General features: G+C 44.1%; 1 protein-coding gene across 5 annotated transcripts in view; it reads right to left on the reverse strand.

The window, feature by feature from the left end:
* Positions 1-18,532, reverse strand: part of FDFT1 (farnesyl-diphosphate farnesyltransferase 1) — a 36,748-nt gene extending 18,216 nt beyond the window's left edge. For 2 of the 5 annotated variants that reach the window (XM_003271441.4, XM_030812370.1), the window contains exons 1-3: positions 18,214-18,532; positions 12,244-12,341; positions 11,290-11,473 (exon numbers count right to left, since the gene is read on the reverse strand). In XM_003271441.4, the coding sequence (XP_003271489.1) occupies positions 11,290-11,473; positions 12,244-12,341; positions 18,214-18,312 (381 nt within the window). In that variant the 5' untranslated portion in view covers positions 18,313-18,532. Of the gene's footprint in view, positions 1-1,036; positions 1,043-11,289; positions 11,474-12,243; positions 12,676-18,213 lie in introns of those variants that run through there. The other 3 variants (XM_012496860.2, XM_012496835.2, XM_030812369.1) reach the window with 3 other exon arrangements.
* Between the last annotated feature and the right edge of the window lie 516 nt (positions 18,533-19,048).

Consider the following 19,048-nt stretch of genomic DNA (forward strand, 5'->3'; position numbering starts at 1 on the left):
TGGGAGAACAGCCTGATTAGACAAACCTCATTATGAGAAAGATTCATTTGTGCAAACATGGATCAAGCACTTCCTATGTAACAAGTATCATTCTAGGCACTGCGGATATACATCAGGGAAACAAACAAACTCAGACCCAGGGTTGCTTCCAAGATGCCCAAATAGGAACAGCTCTGGTCTACAGCTCCCAGCAAGATCAACGCACAAGACAGGTGATTCCTGCGTTTCCAACTGAGGTACCTGGTTCATCTCAATGGCACTGGTTGGACAGTGGGTGCAGCCCATGGAGGGTGAGCTGAAGCAGGGCAGGGCGTCGCCTCATCCAGGAAGCACAAGGGGTCAGGGGATTTCCCTTTCCTAGCCAAGGAAAGGCGTGAGTGACTGTACCTGGACGAACAGTATACTCTGCCCAAATACTGCACTTTTCCCACAGTTTTCACAACTGACAGACCAGGTGATTCCCTCCAGTACCTGGCTCGGTGGGTCCCATGCCCACGGAACCTTGCTTGCTGCTAGCCCAGCAGTCTGAGATCAAACTGGGATGCTGGAGCTTGGTGAGGGGCGGCGCCTCCCGCCACTGCTGAGGCTTCAGTAGGTGGTTCTATGCTCATAGTGTAAACAAAGCGGCAAGGAAGCTCGAACTGGGTAGAGCCCACTGCAGCTCAGCAAGGCCTACTGCTTCTCTAGATTCCACCTCTGGGAGCAGGGCATATCTAAACAAAAGGCAGCAGACAGCTTCTGCACACTTAAATGTCCCTGCCTGACAGCTCTGAAGAGAGCAGTGGTTCTCCCAGCATGGTATTTGAACTCCAATAATGGACAGACTGCCTCCTCAAGTGGGTCCCTGAGCCCCATGTAGCCTGACTGGGAGACACTTCCCAGTAGGGGCCGACAGACACCTCATACAGGTGGGTGTCCTTCTTGGAGGAAGCTTCCAGAGGAAGGATCAGGCCACAATATTTGCTGTTCTGCAGCCTCCACTGGTGATACCCAGGTAAACAGGGTCTAGAGTGGACCTCCAGCAACTCCAACAGACCTGCAGCTGACGGGCCTCTCTGTTAGAAGGAAAACTAACAAACAAAGGAACAGCATCAATGTCAACAAAAAGGACATCCACACCAAAACCCCATCTGTAGGTCACCAACATCAAAGACCAAAGGTAGATAAAACCACAAAGATGGGGAGAAACCAGAGCAGAAAGGCTGAAAATTCCAAAACCCAGAACACCTCTTCTCCTCCAAAGGAACATAACTCCTCACCAACAAAGGAACAAAACTGCATGGAGAATGAGTTTAACGAGTTGACAGAGTAGGCTTCAGAAGGTCGGTAATACCAAACTTCTCCAAGCTAAAGGAGCACGTTCTGACCCATCGCAAGGAAACTTAAAACCTTGAAAAAAGGTGGGACAAATGGCTAACTAGAATAACCAGTGTAGAGAAGCGCTTAAATGACCTGATGGAGCTGAAAACCACAGTACAACAACTTCAAAAAGCATACACAAGCTTCAATAGCCGACTCGATCAAGCAGAAGAAAGGATATCAGTGATTGAAGATCAAATTAATGAAATAAAGCAAGAAGACAAGATTAGAGAAAAAAGAATAAAAAGAAACGAACAAAGCCTTCAATAAATGTGGGACTATGTGAAAAGACCAACTCTACGTTTGATTGTTGTACCTGAAAGTGACGGGGAGAATGGAACCAAGTTAGAAAACACTCTTCAGGATATTATCCAGGAGAACTTCCCCAACCTAGCAAGGCAGGTCAACATTCAATTTCAGGAAATACAGAGAACACCACAGAGATACTCCTTGAGAAGCGCAATCCCAAGATATATAATTGTCAGATTCACCAAGGTTGAAATGAAGGAAAAAATGTTAAGGGCAGCCAGAGAGAAGGTCGGGTTACCCACAATGGGAAGCCCATCAGACTAACAACGGATCTCTCAGCAGAAACCCTATAAGCCAAAAGAGAGTGGGGGCCAATATTCAGCATTCCTGAAGAACAGAATTTTCAACCCAGAACCTCATATCCAGCCAAACTAAGCTTCATAAGTGAAGGAGAAATAAAATCCTTTACAGTCAAGCAAATGCTCAGAGATTTTGTCACCACCAGGCCTGCCTTACCAGAGCTCCTGAAGGAAGCACCAAACATGGAAACGAACAACTGGTACCAGCCACTGCAAAAACATGCCAAACTGTAAAGACCATCAACGCTATGAAGAAACTGCATCAATTAGTGGGCAAAATAACCAGGAAACATCATAATGACAGATCAAATTCAAACATAACATTATTAACCTTAAATGTAAGTGGGCTAAATGCCCCAATTAAAACACACAGACTGGCAAATTGGATAAAGAGTAAAGACCCATCAGTGTGCTGTATTCAGGAGACCCATCTCACGTGCAGAGACACACATAGGCTCAAAATAAACAGATGGAGGAAGATCTACCAAGCAAATGGAAAGCAAAAAAAAGCAGGGGTTGCAATCCTAGTCTCTGATAAAACAGACTTTAAACCAACAAAGATCAAAAGAGACAAAGAAGGCCACTACATAACGGTAAAGGGATCATTTCAACAAGAAGAGCTAACTATCCTAAATATATATGTACCCAATACAGGAGCACCTAGATTCATAAAGCAAGTCCTTAGAGACCTACAAAGAGACTTGGACTCACACACAATAATAGTGAGAGACTTTAACACTCCACTGTCAATATTAGACGGATCAATGAGACAGAAGGTTAACAAGGATATCCAGGACTTGAACTCAGCTCTGGACCAAGCAGACCTAATAGACATCTACAAAACTTTCCACCACAAATCAACAGAACATACATTCTTCTCAGCACCGCATCACACTTATTCTAAAATTGGCCACATAATTGGAAGTAAAACACTCCTCAGCAAATGTAAAAGAACAGAAATTATAACAAACTGTCTCTCAGACCACAGTGCAATCAAATTAGAACTCAGGATTAATAAACTCCCTGAAAACCACACATCTACATGGAAACTGAACAACCTGCACCTGAATGACTACTGGGTACATAACGAAATGAAAGCAGAAATAAAGAGGTTCTTTGAAACCAATGAGAACAAAGACACAACATACCAGAATCTCTGGGACACATTTAAAGCAGTGTGTAGAGGGAAATTTATAGCACTAAATGCCCACAAGAGAAAGCAGGAAAGATCTAAAATTGACACCTTAACATCACAAGTAAAAGAACTAGAGAAGCAAGAGCAAACACATTCAAAAGCTAGCAGAAGGCAAGAAATGACTAAGATCAGAGCAGAACTGAAAGAGATAGAGACACAAAAAACCCTTCAATAAAAATCAATGAATCCAGGGGCTGGTTTTTTGAAAAGACCAACAAAACTGATAGACCACTAGCAAGACTAATAAAGAAGAAAAAAAGAATCAAATAGATGCAATAAAAAATGATAAAGGGGATATCACTACCAATCCCACAGAAATACAAACTACCACTGGAGAATACTATAAACACTTCTATGCAAATAAACTAGAAAATCTAGAAGAAACGGATAAATTCCTGGACACAAACACCCTCTCAAGACTAAACCTGGATGAGGCTGCATCTCTGAATAGACCAATAACAGGTTCTGAAATTGAGGGAATAATTAATAGCCTACCAACCAAAAAAAGTCCAAGAACACAGATTCACAGCCGAATTCTACCAGAGGTACAAAAGGAGCTGGTACCATTCCTTCTGAAACTATTCCAATCAATAGAAAAAGAGGGAATCCTCCCTAACTCATTTTATGAGGCCAGCATCATCCTGATACCAAAGCCTGGCAGACAAACAATAAAAAAAGAGAATTTCAGGCCAATATCCCTGATGAACATCGATGCGAAAATCCTCAATAAAATACTGGCAAATCAAATCCAGCAGCACATCAAAAAGCTTATCCACCAGGATCAAGTCAGCTTCATCACTGGGATGCAAGGCTGTTCAACATACACAAATCAATAAACATCATCCATCACATAAACAGAACCAATGACAAAAACCACATGATTATCTCAATAGATGCACCAAAGGCCTTTGACAAAATTCAAGTTTTTCATGTTAAAAACTGTCAGTAAACCAGATATTGATGGAACGTATCTCAAAATAATAAGGAGCTATTTATCACAAACCCAAAGCCAGCATCATACTGAATAGGCAAAAACTGGAAGCATTCCTTTTGAAAACCTGCACAAGACAAGGATGCCATCTCTCACCACTCCTATTCAACACAGTATTGGAAGTTCTGGCCAGGACAATCAGGCAAGAGAAAGAAATACAGGGTATTCAATTAGGAACAGAAGAAGTCAAATTGCCTGTTTGCAGATGACATGATTGTATATTTAGAAAACCCCATAGTCTCAGCCCATCATCTCCTTAAGCTGATAAGCAACTTCAGCAAAGTCTCAGGATACAAAATCAATGTGCAAAAATCACAAGCATTCCTATACACCAATAACAGACAAACAGAGAGCCAAATCATGAGTCAACTCCCATTCACAATCACTACAAAGAGAATAAAACACCTAGGAATCCAACTTACAAGGGATGTGAAGGACCTCTTCAAGGAGAACTACAAACCACTGCTCAATGAAATACAAGAGGACATAAACAAATGGAAGAACATTCCATGCTCATGGATAGGAAGAATATCATGAAAATGGCTATATGCCTAAGGTAATTTACAGATTCAATGCTATCCCCCATCAAGCTACCACTGACTTTCTTGACAGAATTGGGAAAAACTACTTTAAATTGCATATGGAACCAAAAAAGAGCCTGCATAGCCAAGATAATCCTAAGCAAAAAGAGTAAAGCTGGAGGCATCATGCTACCTGACTTCAAACTATACTACAAGGCTACAGTAACCAAAACAGCATGGTACTGTTACCAAAACAGACATATACACCAATGGAACAGAACAGAGGCCTCAGAAATAACACTACACATCTAGAGCCATCTGATCTTTGACAAATCTGACAAAAACAAGCAATGGAGAAAGGATTCCCTATTTAATAAATGGTGCTGGGAAACCTGGCTAGCCATATGTAGAAAGCTGAAACTGGATCCCTTCCTTACACCTTATACAAAAATTAACTCAAGATGGACTGAAGACTTAAATATAAGACCTAAAACCATAAAAACCCTAGAAGAAAACATAGACAATACCATTCAGGACATTAGCATGGGCAAAGACTTCATGACTAAAACACCAAAAGCAATGGCGACAAAAGCCAAACTACACAAATGGGATCTAATTAAACTAAAGAGCTTCTGCACAGCAATAGAAACTATCATCAGAGTAAACAGGCAACCTACAGAATAGGAGAAAATTTTTGCTATCTATCTAGTATCCAGAATCTACAAAGAACTTAAAAAAATTTACAAGAAAAAAAGCAACCCCATCAAAAAGTGGGCAAAGAGTATCAACAGACACTTCTCAAAGGAAGACATTTATACAGCCAAGAAACATGAGAAAATCTCATCACCACTGGTCATCAGAGAAATGCAAATCAAAAACCACAATGAGATACCATCTCAAGCCAATTAGAATGGCAATCATTTAAAAACTCAGGAAACAAGAGATGTTGGAGAGGATGTGGAGAAATAGGAATACATTTACACTGTTGTTGGGAGTGTAAATTAGTTCAACCATTGTGGAAGACAGTGTGGTGATTCCTCAAGGATCTAGAACTAGAAATACCATTTGACCCAGCAATCCCATTACTGGATATATACCCAAAAGGATTATAACTCGTGCTACTATGAAGACACAAGCACAGGTATGTTTATTACGGCACTATTCACAATAGCAAAGACCTGGAACCAACCCAAAAGTCCATCAATAATGGACTGAATAAAGAAAATGCGGCACATATACACCACGGAATACTATGCAGCCATAAAAAAAGATGAGTTCATGTCCTTTGCAGGGACATGGATGAAGCTGCAAACCATCATTCTCGCAAAGTATCACAAGGACAGAAAACCAAACACCGCATGTTCTCAGTCATAAGTGGGAGTTGAACAACGAGAACACATAGACACAGGGAGGGGAACATCACATACTGGGGCCTGTTGTGGGGTAGGGGGCCAGGGGAGGGATAGCACTAGGAGAAATACCTAACGTAAATGACAAGTTGATGGGTGCAGCAAACCAACATGGCACATGTATACCTATGTAACAAACCTGCACGTTGTGCACATGTACCCTAGAAGCTAAAGCATAATAAAAAAAAAAAAAAGAAAAAACTCAGACCCTTGAAGAGCTTAGATTCTAGTGAGCAGATCTGCCAACCATTTTATCTCATTAGTTACCCAATTTATATTATGAAGCTATAGAGTCTCTCTCACTATTAAGGCTATACTTTTAAATTCATTAAACAACTCAAAATGAGGCATGCTGCCCAATACTTTTTCCATAGTCGAAGCCCTAAGGTAGGAAAGTTGAACTGATGTTTTTAAAATTTATCGTTACTGCCCAAACATCTTGCTTTAAGTTCAAAGAATTGTTTATAGTTAGCAAAATACAATATAAAAACACCATGGGAAGTCTTAAAACATGAGAGCCTACACATAATACTGCAAACAGTGAAGATATCTGGTTAAACATTGAAGTGTGCAATATACTCGGTCTGTTTAGAGGAAAGTTAGAAAAACTTCCTCGGAAAACACCTAAAATTAAGGGCCCAGAGGAAAACCAGGTGGCAGGCTGATTGCAACGTACCAGGAATTCACATAATTTAGGATTTCTGATTAACATCAACTGTCAACACCCCCATGTCCCTCCCCCGCCCAAAAAAACCCCATAAAATCAATCTGGTCTTTCCAGAACTCTTTTCAAAAAGTTGTTCTTTGCAGAACAGCTGTTCAAGCCAATGCCAAAAGGTAATTCCTTCTTGTGGCTGAAACAAACTAGTGATTTTACAAGAGGTTATCAGAATCCCTGAATCTCCATAGGACTCTGCTCGTTCCACAGACCCTTGGGGTTAGACCAGCTCTATTTATTAGAGAGGAAAGGCCAATGAGGGTGGGAAGGAGCTTAGACTCCTCCAAAACCCTTTTACTTCTGAACTTCACCTATCCTTCCAACAACTTTTTGTTGTTTATTAAATAATTGTACAGTTCTAAAAGTAAGAACAAAAATATGCAGGAGAAAGTGACAATGAAGAGGTTTACATTTTTCCCAGAAACCCAGAGGACGGACAGGGCTTTGCTGACTCCACACTCAGTGCCCAGTTTCGTATGTTTCCCGGGTACAACAATAAGCCCTGACATCTGAATGGAGCCAGGAGGGCCTTCTCCCCTTCCAGGTAATTCTGTTTCACAACACAGTAGATTTCTATGTTCTCAGATCACTTTCTGGTGATTCCAAGTACAGGAAGAAAGGTACCAGAGCGAGTCCACAGGGATAATGGAGAAAGGCCAAATCCCACATAGCGGGTAAGAGTAGCAGGGAATACAAGTACAAATTCCTCTGATTATAAACCTTAGAGGTAGTAAAGTATGCGAGTGACTAAGCACAAGAGATCTGACACCAGACCTTCCAGATTCACTGATTCTGCTACTTAACTTCAAGGGTAATCCTAGGCAAAGTACTTTATTTCTCTATGCCTCAGTTTCCTCATCTAGATAAAATGTAGATAATAACTGTACATTATGTACTAGGTAATTTCCCTGTTAAACGATGTTATAGATAAAATAACACAAAGAGTAAATAAACGATGAAATATATTTAGTAACTAACTCAAAGTAAAATGCTCAATAAGTGAATGCTATTATTGCTATTATCATTTAAAAATAAGGCTGTATTATTACTTAAGCTATGTTTACAGGTAGAGCTCTAAGTCTTCCGGCTTTCCACTAGTACCAGGTGAGAAAGATACGTGGTCATGTACTGTATAATGATGTTTCAGTCAACGGAGACTGCAAATACAATGGTGGTGCCTTAAGACTGTAACATCGTATTTTTACTATACCTTTTCTATGTTTAAATACACAAATACCACTTTGCTCCAATTACCTACAGTATTCAGTACAGTAACATCCTGTAGAGGTGTGCAGCCTTGGAGCAATGGGCTGTACCACAGAGCCTACGTGTGTAGTGGCTATGCCATCTTGATATGTGTAAGTACACTCTGTGATATTCACATAATGATGAAATCATTTATCAATGCATTTCTCAGAATGTATCCTGTGGCCATTAAGTGATACATGACTGTGCTCTAATCAAACCCCTAACACAATGAGACTTCTAGAAAGCCTGACTTGAACTGATATCAACTAATGATCAATGAAGTATAAAGCATCAGGTTCAATCTACTGTACATCGAGGCGGACGGAGGTCACCTGGTTAGAACACTGTATTGAGGCTTATTCCTAAATTCTGCAAGGCCTGGGATAAGAGGACAAATGGAGGCCAACATACTCTATGTAGCTAAAAATTTAAAAATGATCAATCGAGCTAATAACTTGTTAAATAAAATATACTGTATCCTCCTGCACTGACAAACATATCTTCGTAACAACGTGGTTGATTCAGGTTTGAACTTAACATTCTTAGTCCCTCAGAGTTTTATTCCAGAATGCAGCAGGGCACAGACAGCTGATCCTCATATCCCAGGCTCTTCTCTTCCACTGCTTCCTGAATCCCGCTCTCTCCAGCACTGGGAGGCACCTCACATTCATTTGAGAGGTTATCCCAGCCCTCAGTGCCAGGATCCATCCACAGCACTCCCCAACACAGCCCTTGGCCATCACTCAGGCCCAAGGGCACAGTCAATGGTGGCACGTTCCCACCTGGAGGAGATGGATGGACTTTAGGAAACAGACTGTGCAGACGCGGACGTGGGCTCAGGGATTTGGGGCAAGGAACTCCAGATGTCCAGAACGTGGTACAGAAGGAGAGCCCAAGAGAGCTGAACAAGTCCATTCCCATGGCTCCAATGACCCCTCACCCCTTTGGGAGTGAGAGGGCCCTCTAAAGTGAGGAGTTCCACGTGCCCAAGTCTAAGAGCAGTACTGTGTGAGTGAAGCCAAGCTATCAGTCCTCTTTTACACTACTTGTTCCATCCTGGGACCTCTTAGCCAAAAGCTGATTGCAGGCCTAGCCCCACACAACTGGTTTCAAAGAGATACGGAGCTACATCAGCACATACACAATAATTCCTTAAGAAGACAAGACACTATTAATTCCCATACAGTCCCATCTCAAGCGGAATCACAGACTGGAGGGACCTACAATTCAAGCAGCTTAAAATTATATATGCACGCAAAACACACAACTTAGTGTATCTTTTTATCCGTAAGGATACAAAAGGTGAACAACAGTGAAAACAGCAGTGCCTGGCTTGCGCCTTCTGCTCCCTTTTACTCTTCCGGGGGCAACTGTGATTTCAACAGGATGGAATCTCTAACTCTACTATCCAAAAAAGAAAAGGATGAGTTCAGTGTTCACATCTGAAACCTTCCAGAACTAAGCATTATTTTTCCACTGAAACACTGTATGAACACTGTATGACACTGAAGTTTCACAAACATGTTGGAATATCGTCTGAAAATTTGACAGCGATATTCCCCAAAATTATGTTAGCATTCACACTTTCATACTCTCTCACTTCTGCTGAGTGGATAGGGCTGCCTTGACTTATGCAATACCTAAGACATTTATCCCATGCCCCAGAAATTTTTTAATTATTATGAATCCACTCAAGTCAAAAGTAATTTGGCTGTTTTTGGAGGCTAGGTCCAGCTAGAATAATATTAGTTGTTTTTAAGTGAGAATGCACTTCCATTATAAATGGGGTATGACTACTTCCTCTGCTTCAGCAGAATTCAGAGGCCCATCAATGAATGGCCACAGATTTCCCATCAAAGGAAACCCAACCTCTGGTCATCAGGTGTCCTGTGACAGCTAAATCACCAAGACCTTCCCAGGGTTACAGTTCTAATTCTCACCCAGTTAGTCGTCATAAATTTTCTTTCTGCTCTTGAATTGTATTGTATAAACTCGAATTATTCTTCAGCTATTTTCTTTTCATTTGTACTGTGTTGTACCATATTTGGGCTTTGGTACTGAAGGTCTGATCTCAGCAATCTGAAATAGCCTTTGCACCGCAAGAGTCTTCCCCCCAAATTTTTTCTTTTTTTAAAAATATTGCCCCCATTATGCAGAAGAATCAAAGATTCTTTTGTTTGGTGGAGGACTCTCTGTCTGTCCACTTACCTCCCTCCTAACTCAGCTATAGATTAGGTTTGTTTCAATAACATAAGGACTGTTCTGCAAAAGCTCTGGCAACTGTGGACAAAAAGGGCTCCTTTGGGCTATTACAGAACATGTGACTTTGCTAAATCAAACCTTTATTTATAAGATATGGAAGAATCAGTTATTTGTGTGATAAGACCGGCGAATTCTAGGACAGTAGGACCTAGGCAGATGTCGACATAAACTTGAGGGACTTTATAAAGCTTAGGATTTTAACTGTAACCCACTTTACTCCAACAAAATAGAACAAATACCTAATAATTACAGAATACTTACTCTGTACCAGGCACTAAGTACTTTGTATGTGCGAAATTAATCCTCTCAGCTCTAACTTCACAAATGAGGAGACGGAGACACAAAGGAGATAAGGAACTTGCCCAGGATCACAGGTGAAGTGGCAGAGGCTCACCCTGCTTCTCAGTCCTCACCCTAGCTGCCAACAGACACCACCCCCTATGCCAGGCTGCTACCCATCTTGAGCAGCAGTCCCATGCTACCAGGCTCAGGGTAGTCAAGAGGCCAGCAGTGTTACAGGTAGGCTGCATTATACAGTCAGCAGGCTTTTGTGAGCTAGCCTGAGAATCTCTTACGACACTAAAATTTGAGTGCGTCTTCCCAGAGGAAGAAACACTGGACTTCCAATACTGATAATAACAGCAGTAGCTAACATTCTAAGAGCATTACCTACATTAATTCTTTGAATCCTCAGAATACCACGAGGTAGGTGTTATTATTACCCCTATTTTATAAATGAAGAAACTGAGGCACAGAGAGGCTTTGTAAATAACCAACAGTTTAGTAAGTGGGACATTTGAGATTCCAACCCAGGCAGCCTGGCTTCAGAGTCTTGGCTACCAGAGTTCTTAACCATCACATTATGCTGCCCTCAGACTGCTTATTTTACCTTTCTCCGCAGGTATGTAGGCTACCGGACAACCACATTAGCAATCATAAACACAACAGTCAGCAGACAAGATGCGTAACCCCACTCACGGTTGGGAAGTCCTCCAGCACCTGGCGATCCTTCTCCTTGCTCTCCATGAACCGCCAGTCTGGCTGGTAAAGGAAAGAGTGAAAGTTGTGTAACAGCGGGACCTTCTTTTCCACACTGATGGTCATGTCATCTTCCAGTGTGTCCAGAGCTCGGAGAACCAGATAAAATATGCACACTGCATTGCTGTTAAAAAGGAAAAACTATTAATATATTGGAACAAACAGCCAAAGATTTTTTAAAATAACTTGTGCCAGGCCACTTTCTAAACCCATCTACAGCCTTAACTCTAAAGAACTATAAGGATATCCAAAGCTTTTCATACTTAACGAAACTTACATTAGTTTTCCTTCCTTACATGAGTAATTAACTTCTGTAGTTTATTAAAAAGCCTACTAGTTGAGTGTCACTGCTACGCCCAGAAGTGAGTTGCATTTAACCAGTGTAGAACTATAGAAACCGAAAGACCAAACGTTTAGACCGAACTAATATTTGGCAAATAGAAAAGAAAGTCAAAAAACACAGTAACTTCTCAGTATAAATACGATCATAAAGGCAACTGGTGTAAGTTCATGGGTGTAATCTGCACAGAGACAGCTTCAAAAGAATGAACCCAATATGCTAGAAATAGAAAGGCAAAGTTGGATAAGAGAAGCCGAGAAAATACACGACCTGCTCACAGACAGGTTCAGCTGCCAGGACTAAAAAAAGTTAATAAACATCACACCCTGCCCCCCTTCTCTGAAAGGCTGGGCCCGCAGGGACTCTACTAGATGGCAAAGAGCCTGGAAGGGCTTTCTAAAGTAAACACATAGGGCAGGGCTATGTTCTGGATAAGCCACAGCAACGAGGCTGCAACGCTGAGCGCTATATCAAAAGGTAGCTTCCAACACACTCAAAGGTCCCTGGACAAGCTTTCCTCCAAGCCAGAGGCGCTGGCTGCCTCCATCACTCACCGCATTTCCCCATCCAGCGCCTGGATAACAGCTGCGAAACTGCGACTGGTCTGATTGAGATACTTGTAGCAAGTTTTCAGGCTGCTGCTGAGCGAGTCCTGCGGGCAGACAAGACACACGGCGGTGGGAGACGTTGAGGAGCAGGAGTGGGAGTGGGACTGGGGCAGGCGGCTCCACAGCCTGCCGCCCTCTCCCCGGGGCCAGTCCTTGCAGGGCCAGGCGGCAGGAGGCAAGCAGCAGCCCCGCGGGGCGGTGCCTGCGCCTGGGCCCCTGGGCGCCGCGGCGGGACTCAGCACCAAGGTGCGCTTGAAGAGGGCCATCGCCTTGGTGCCGCAGGCGGCTGCGGCCATGGGAATCGCGGCCCCGCGGAGTTTTTCCTCCATAGACTCAAGCAGATCTGGGAAGCGCCCAACGAGGGGCGGAACGGGCTCGCCCTCTACTCGAATACGCGCTGGGCCGACCCAGAACGGGCCCGCCCCGCACGTGGAGGCCGCGGCCCGCCCCGCAGCCCCGCCCCCGGCCTCCGGCTCCGCACCCCTTCGGCACCCGGCCCCTCCTCCGGCTGTTGCCCTTCTCACCAGAACCCACTGGCCGCTAAGGGAACCCAGCGCACTTCCGAGCAGCTCGCTCGTCGTCCCAGTGAGAGTCTCCCTAGACCAAACTCTACTCAGGCTCCGCTGAATCCTCTTCCCAACAAGGCCTGGACTTTGTACTCAACGCGTCTGTCTTTGCATCACCCAATTTTACCAAGAATCCTGCTAAATTGATTTGACCAGAATTCCCCAACTACAGTATCTGATCACCCTGGACACCCGATCAGGTTGCACATCCCCGTCCATCCCTCAGGTGATGTCTGATAACTCTGGCCTGCCTTCTGCAAGAATGCACACCACTGTGTTTCCTCGTAATAATTTTCCATCCACTGACATCTGGCTCCCCCGCCATCAATTCCTACTTTTCCTTGTATTCGGAATGGAGCAGTTCTGTACCGCGGTCTCTCTCCTCTTACTGCAATAGTTTCTCTGAATAAAATCTATTTTGTCGTTTTATTACCACTGTCCAACTCTGGTTTTTCTGACACCTGTTAAGCCTCTACTATTCTCTAAAAGCCAGCCATTCCTTTCAAGATGTCTTCTCATCTTTCCCTTCGAAATTAATGGAATGCAGTGCACTGACCTTTACTCTTCCCTAAAGGCAAACAAGGACTGTGTTTTTCCAAAAGGGAAAAAAAGCCTTATTTTAAATGCAAGCATATCAGAAAGATTTGCTGTTTGTAGTGTGTATTTTTTCATGGACTATTTTCTAGAGCAGTTTTAGGCTCACAGGGAGAGGAAAGTACGGCGGGTTCCTATTTGCCCCTTCCCTCCCCTCACCCCACAGTCTCACAACAAGTTCTTTTTGGGAGAGATGGGAATCACTTATCTAACAGGGCCAGGTGCGGTGCCTCACGCCTGTAATCCCAGCAATTAGGGAGGCCAAGGTGGGAGAATCACTTGAGCCCAGGAATTTGAGGTCAGCCTGGGCAACACAGTGAGACCTCGTCTTCATAACAGTTTTTAAAAAAATTTTTAAAAAACCAGGTGTGGTGGCACCCACCTATAGTCTAGCTACTCAAGACTACTTAGGAGGCTGAGGTGGGAGGATCACTTGAGCCCAGGAGATACAGGTTATAGTGAACCATATTGTATATTGTATACTGCAGAGTGAGACCCCATCTCAAAAAAAAATAAAAACAAATATCTAATAGGACTGGTTTAAGAAAATATGGCATATCCACTGCTAGGAAATTCCATAGTCATTTCAGAATGGTAACAGTGAACCCTGGGCTCTAGTGGCGGGTTTTAAGTGAACTATGTTGTTTTTATTTGTGTATATTTCCTATCATGAATACATATTATTTTGCCAAAAGAGTCAATCTTTTAAATCATATAATCCTGAAAAAAGTCATTTTATTGCCATAAAAATTATTAGTAAAAACCAATATTTACTGGGCACCATAATATTAGTAAAGTTCAGTGTCTGGCACATAAATATATTCAGTAAAGGTGTGATGAATAAATGAAGACATTCATCGAGTATTTTAAAAGAATTCAGCAACTCCTTCCCTCTCAAAATATGGGGAGGCAAGATTTCAGAGTGAAATCTGGACTGAGCTCTGGACTGAGCTCCAGATCAGCTCTTCACATAGCCTGACCATTACCAGGCTACACAGGAGGCAGTGTTTTTAACTGCACTGCCAAATGTCATGTTCAGTCCAAATAACAGTTTGGAGGCTGATGTTAAGCCAGGAGTTTCAATCAATGCCAAGACACAGTCCCCCTAGATTTGAACCCCAACACTCTTCAACAACACTACCCCTCCTTTCCATACAGGCCTGCATTCTGAAAGGGAGCAAGCTGAGCCACTTACTCCTCTAGCTGGTACCCCTGCTGCTCTTTTTCCTGTCACCTATCTGTTTCAGTGCCTTATCTTGTAACAACAGTTTCTTCAAATCACCAAGAACAAAACAGGAAGACACAACTAATAAGCACACTATGGAAAAACACCACTCACTAAAAATTTCCACCGCTTGATTCGCATGAGCTAGGGGAGTAAGAAGGCTCAGGCTACTGCTGCCTGTCCCTCCTCGGTTTTCTATTGCAGTCTGAGATTCAGTGCACTCCCAAGAGCTCGCAAGCGGGAGAAAACAGGGATGGAGGGAATTTAGAGGAAGGGTGTGGGGTGGTCAGGAGGACAAGACCAGACTCCCAGGAAGGGGCTCCAGCCTCAGGCTGAAAGTTCCACAAGTGAACAGCTACCAGCTACCAGGCCTCTACGCAGCCTTCTTCACTTTAAAATAGAATAGGTTTCTCCCGGAGGGGGAATAAAAACCAAACTTGAGAACTGAATTTACATAAATTTACATAATCAGATTGCTAACCACCATTTATCAGGCACTTAACTCCATGAAAAGCACAATATCACCTGTGATCCTTACTCAACCCCTTTGAGGTCTCACAGGCCCACAGTCCACTGAAACATCTGTGGCAAGACCTGGGGCAGAATTAAGCATTTTTGGTGTTTTAGAAAATAGGCAATAAAATGCATATACAATCCCAGTCAGTGTGAAGTAGCATCTCATGATTACTTCTTTAGCAAAACATTTGAATATTTATACTAAGTGGGATGAATGAAGCCTCAACTTCAAGTCAGGTTTTGCTGCCAAGTGATTTTGAGCCAAACTGACAAAAAATTGTTTTCAGACCATCTTAGAGTTGGGAAGTTGTGTTTAAAAAATCGCTACCATACATACATCCCTATTTTACAGACGAAGTAACTGTGGCTCAGAGATTAAGTTACCAAGGTTGTTCACCTAACTTAATAGCGTCAGAAATTGCACTTAATAATAGACTTAAGAGAAGATATTGGTCTAAGTACCACGATTTAAATCGGATAGAAGCCAGATCTGCCTCATTACAAACAACCTGCTTTTTCCATTACTCAGCTTTTGGGTGATGTCACACAACTTGCAGGCAGCATATGCCCCTAGATTTACTGATATGTTCCTAAAAATTCAGTATAACTCAAGTTTACTAAACCCTGAAATTCTATAGCCAAATCCTTCCATGAGAGCAGATATTGACGGCTGATTATTTCTAAGTGTAAATTTTTTCCCTAGTTTGTAGAGAGAAACTGATTGGTTGCAGTGGCTCACACCTGTAATCCCAGCACTTTGAGGCTGAGGTGGGAAAATCGCTTGAGCTCAGGAGTTCCAGACCAGCCTGGGCAATGTAGCAAGACATTGTGTCTACAAAACAATTTAAAAATTAGCCAGACATTGGTGGCACGTGGCCTGTAGTCCCAGCTACTCAGGATCAGGAAGCCGAGGTGGGAGCATGGCTTCACCCAGGGAAGTCGAGACTGAAGTTGAGTCATGTTCAGGCCACAGCATTCTAGCCTAGACGACACAGTGAGGCCCCATCTCAAAAAAAAAAAAAAAAAAAAAAAAAAAAGGCTGTGTGCAGTGGCTCACCTCTGTAATCCTAGCACTTTGGGAGATCAAGGCGGCCAGATCACTTGAGGTCAGGAGTTCAAAACCAGCCTCGCCAACATGTTGAAACCCCGTCTCCACTAAAAATACCAAAAAATCAGCCAGGCATGGTAGCAGGTGCCTGTAATCCCAGCTACTTGGGAGGCTGAGGCAGGAGAATTGCTTGAACCTGGGAGGCAGAGGCTGCAGCGAGCTGAAGTCGCGCCACTGCACTCCAGCCTGGGCAACAGAGCGAGACTCCAACTCAAAAAAAAAAAAAAAAAAAAAAAAGATAAACTAAGATAATGTTAAGTGAAGGGAAATATATTTTCCAATTTGTTTCCCCTAATTAAAGTTTCACTCAGTTATTTTTTTAACGGCTCATGGGGATTTAAAAAGTGCCCAGAAAGACTACAACTAACAAAACAAATAATACTGTACCATATTATCAGAGCTAAAAGAAATAGCTCGTCTCGCTTTAAAAAAAAATTCAAAATGTACAGAAACAGTATACTGTGAGTCTTTCTCTACCCACTTACCATGACCACCCACTTTCCCTCCCAACAAGTAACCAATGCTACCATTTTCTCTAACGGTCTCTTTTTGTAGAAAGGAAAGAGACATAGAGGAATGAAGTCTCATGACCCAAATGAGGTCTGACTGCACTCAGATCCCTTGCCCTGCTAGTGTCTTCCTCTGCACTGCTTTTCTCCACCTGAAAAACTGTACATTTGCTTTTTTGGATTGTCTCTCTCCCACTAAAAAGTTTTACAAATGCAAGGTCTTCACCTATCTTGTTCACTGTTGTATCTCAAGCACCTAAAACACTATCTGATATACAATTGGTGGTTAAATATTTGTTAAATAAATGAATGCTACATCCAAATATAAAAAGTGACATCTGCCCTATCAAATAATAAGTTATTCTGCAGCAAAATAATTAAAATAATGTAGCACCGGCAAAGTAAAGATGGAGCAAATTGAATATTCTACAAATACGCTGAAGGATGTATCTGTATTAAAGATAGCACGTGAAAAATAACACCAAATGAGGGTGTAGTCTACTGGGGACAAAAACCAAAAATTTATTTTCTAGTGTGTTTACTGAAACACATGGACACTGGAAGAAAGACTCCGGTGTTTAGGCACCTATCAAGCCTCGGCCTGAGTCACATTGGCTACTGTCCTGTTGGCCCAAAAAAGTCACAGAAATCAGCCAGTCTGGTCCAGACCAGAACTTGGCTGAATGTGTCTGTTCACTGAATAATCACGTACGAATAATTTTCTTGTTGGAATAAAAACACCTCGTATGCATTCATTTAATAAATAGTACAGGCAAGAAGCAGATAAAATCTAAGTAAAACCAAGTACTGACCTTCCACCAACCACCTAGCTAATCCACAGACGTACAGATAACTCATTAGAACTTGGAAGCGTAGATAGCGCTTCTTGAGTTTTAAAATCGCCTGAGGATGAAGCGATGGACGGCGGCAAGGCGGGGAGAGCTCTGGAGGAGGTGGTGAAACTGAAGGAGTAAGATTTCATTCCAGAAACGGTGTTCATGTGATGTTACCTGCATAGTTCATTTTGCTTACCAAAAAACTCACTCGTCCTCTCCCACGTAACCCACCCACATCGCCTCAGAGGTGTAACCCTCGGGTTAGAACACTGGTAAGCGCCGATGCTCACGGAGGGGACGAAACGGGGAGCGCAACTGCCGGGAACCACGCAGAAACCGCTCACGCCCAGGGCGGCTTGTGGGGGTAGGGACAGGCCCTCCAGGAGGGCCGCGTCCACCCGGGCCCGACATGGGGAAGGCTCGAGGGAAGGGGGATGGGAACGCCCAGGTGTCAGCCCTGCTCGCCGCGCCCCTTGCCCCAGATCCGGGCCCGGCCGCTCAGCCCTGATGCCGGCCGAGCGAGCTGCCTCCCCGCCCCGGGAAGCAGGGATGCTCGGCCCACCTGGTCCATCTTGGGCATCACCTTCCGCTTGCCCCCGATCCGGAAGCGCACCAGGTTGTAGAACTCTTCGGGGTGGCCCAGGCATTTCACGAACTCCATCCTGGCGCAGGCAGCGGGCTCTCGGACGCGACGTTCACCTCTGCGGTCCCCAGGCTCTAACCGGCCGGCCGGACCTGTGAAGTAGGCGCGGCGCGGAGCTGGCCGGACAGGGGGCGGGCCCAGTAAGACGACGCCCCGCCCGCCACTCCGCCCACTTCAACGGACCTCGGGCGCTAGCGTGGCTACCTGCGGGCTCGCGGGGTGGGCTGACGGGCGCTGAATGGCCAGGGTCGCTCGCACTAGGAAGACTCCGGCCAATCAGTGGCGGGAGGAACCTGGCGTGACAACACCCTAGAAGCTCATTGGAGGCCGAGAAAGAGGCCGACGAGCGGGATTGGTGTGCTGATGGGGCCGGCCCTTTGTTTTCCTCCGCTTACCCCGGCTGAGAGCGCGAACGCTGTGGGAACTGGATGTGAGGCGGTGAGGGTTAGGGTGCGCAGGGGCCCAACGGTGGTCCGGCGTCAGGAGAACAGTGCAGGGCGACGTGCTCCCCGCTTGGTCAATAAGTCGCCCACGTGTCCGGCCTCGGTGGCTCCTGCCAGCCGGGTGAGCTCTGCAGGCGCTCCCCGTTGAGCCTAACACCGTGAAAAGGCTGGCCCAGCGCCAAGCGGGGCGTCTTTACTGTAACACACCCGAGCACAGCCCCACTCGCCTGCCCGCCACCGCCATCCAGCCCCAGGAAGCCCCGCACACTCCTGGAGCTTCAACTGCCCCCTCTGTAGTGTTTACTTGAGAT

Source organism: Nomascus leucogenys, chromosome 4 (genome assembly GCF_006542625.1).
Source record: "Nomascus leucogenys isolate Asia chromosome 4, Asia_NLE_v1, whole genome shotgun sequence".
Taxonomy (NCBI): Eukaryota; Metazoa; Chordata; class Mammalia; order Primates; family Hylobatidae; genus Nomascus; species Nomascus leucogenys.